This window comes from Austrofundulus limnaeus, unplaced genomic scaffold, assembly GCF_001266775.1.
Source record: "Austrofundulus limnaeus strain Quisiro unplaced genomic scaffold, Austrofundulus_limnaeus-1.0 Scaffold147, whole genome shotgun sequence".
Classification (NCBI taxonomy): Eukaryota; Metazoa; Chordata; class Actinopteri; order Cyprinodontiformes; family Rivulidae; genus Austrofundulus; species Austrofundulus limnaeus.
This window is the reverse complement of record NW_013952549.1, coordinates 220651-222155: the sequence shown is the minus strand read 5'-3', so window position 1 is coordinate 222155 and position 1505 is coordinate 220651. Positions and strand designations below refer to the sequence as shown.

General features: G+C 38.0%; 1 protein-coding gene across 1 annotated transcript in view; it reads left to right on the top strand.

Annotated features, from left to right (window-relative positions):
• Window positions 1–870, top strand: part of LOC106523177 (tetratricopeptide repeat protein 38) — a gene marked incomplete at its 3' end in the record, with an annotated part of 6086 nt that extends 5216 nt beyond the window's left edge. Inside the window, 1 exon segment of the mRNA XM_014016522.1 lies at window positions 699–870. Coding sequence (XP_013871976.1) covers window positions 699–870 — 172 coding nt within the window.
• Window positions 871–1505: the final 635 nt, after the last annotated feature.

The following is a 1505-nucleotide window of genomic DNA, read 5'->3' as shown; positions in this document are numbered from 1 at the left end:
CAATTCTTGTTTTTTAATACCCGTTTCTAAAATAAAAAGCCAATGACTAAAAGATACACTGACCCTTGTTCAGTAATTTCCTTCTTCTTTTCTTTTTTTATTTTATTGTTGACTGTGCAAAAGTGAGGGACAGTTGCAAGCTACTTCTTTATCAGCACTTTTTATTTTTTTATCATTCCTAACTAGGCACTAGGTCTGTAAATTATCCACCGGCCAGAAGGCCAATGAAAAAAAAAAAAGCTGTTGCTCTTGTTTTGTTCTGTTTTTTTAACATACAACAATGTTTTCTTGTACTGTCCTTGTTTTAAATAACTAGAGGAGAATAAATAATTTGCTGATGAGCAAGTTTAATAATAATAATTACCCAGCTAAAATGACTTATAAATATTCAGCATTCAGCATAGGTGAAACACAATTCCCTTGGCTGGTGTCCTGGTGAAAATCAAGCATTAGACAAAGGATAAATATTGCTCTGTTGTAAACTTTGTTTTACATGTGCACACACTTGCAGTCAGTGCTAGCTGCAAAGCTGCAAGTAACGATCATAAAAACTTGAATTGGCAGATTGAGGAATGTTTAGTTTTTTTTAAACGGACTTCAGCTCAAAAACCTTACAAGTGCATGCGACTATGTGAGCTTCTCTGTTGCAGTGGGAAAGTCCAAAATGAAAATTTATTTTGTTTTGTTTTTTCCCACAGTTATGGGTCATGTGATCAGTACAGGTCTTGAGCTGGTTTCCACAACAAGCAGCACCCGGCTGAATGAGCGTCTGGCCAGTGCCGTGMGGCGAACAGTGGAGCTCGCCAACAACCAGAACATCTCTCCTAGAGAGAAGCTCCACGTCAGAGCTATGGAGCTCTTTGCACGTGGGTAAGARCCAACGGAAGCCTGCTAAGCACTGTTAAAACAAAATATTGAAAAAGGAGATAAAAATGAGTATCAAAGGGTTTATAAAAAAGCAGAGTCTAAACCAGCAATGTAATCCATAATCCCAAGTAGCAAGCAGAGATTTAGAAAGTTATCTGTAGCACTTTATAGAGCACATCTCCTTTTAGAAGACAAAAAATATGCTGACATAGGATTTTTAAATCAGTAAACACATTTTTATCAAAGAGTAACTTACCCCAAAATTAACTTTTTTTAGCTGATAAACTGTCTAGAATGTGTCTAAAATGTTATATAGTACTGTTTCTGTGCTAATTTTGATGTTTTTGTGCATATTTTTTCAAATCTGTAATATTTGGTCGAAAAACGTCTTTTTGCTGCTCATATGGGTAGAGCAGTGGTACTGCAGGCTAATTAGCATATTGGTTAACGACTCTTCACGGTGACGTGTCTTCTCCACAGTTTCGTCACAGCGGCTGTGTTCTGGTATAAAAGCCTCTCTCTAAGACACGCCCCTGCAGCAGTCAGAGGGTGGAGCTGTTAGCCAGCTTAGCATGATCGTCTGTTGACCTTCAGCACACACACACACACACACACACACACACACACACACACACACA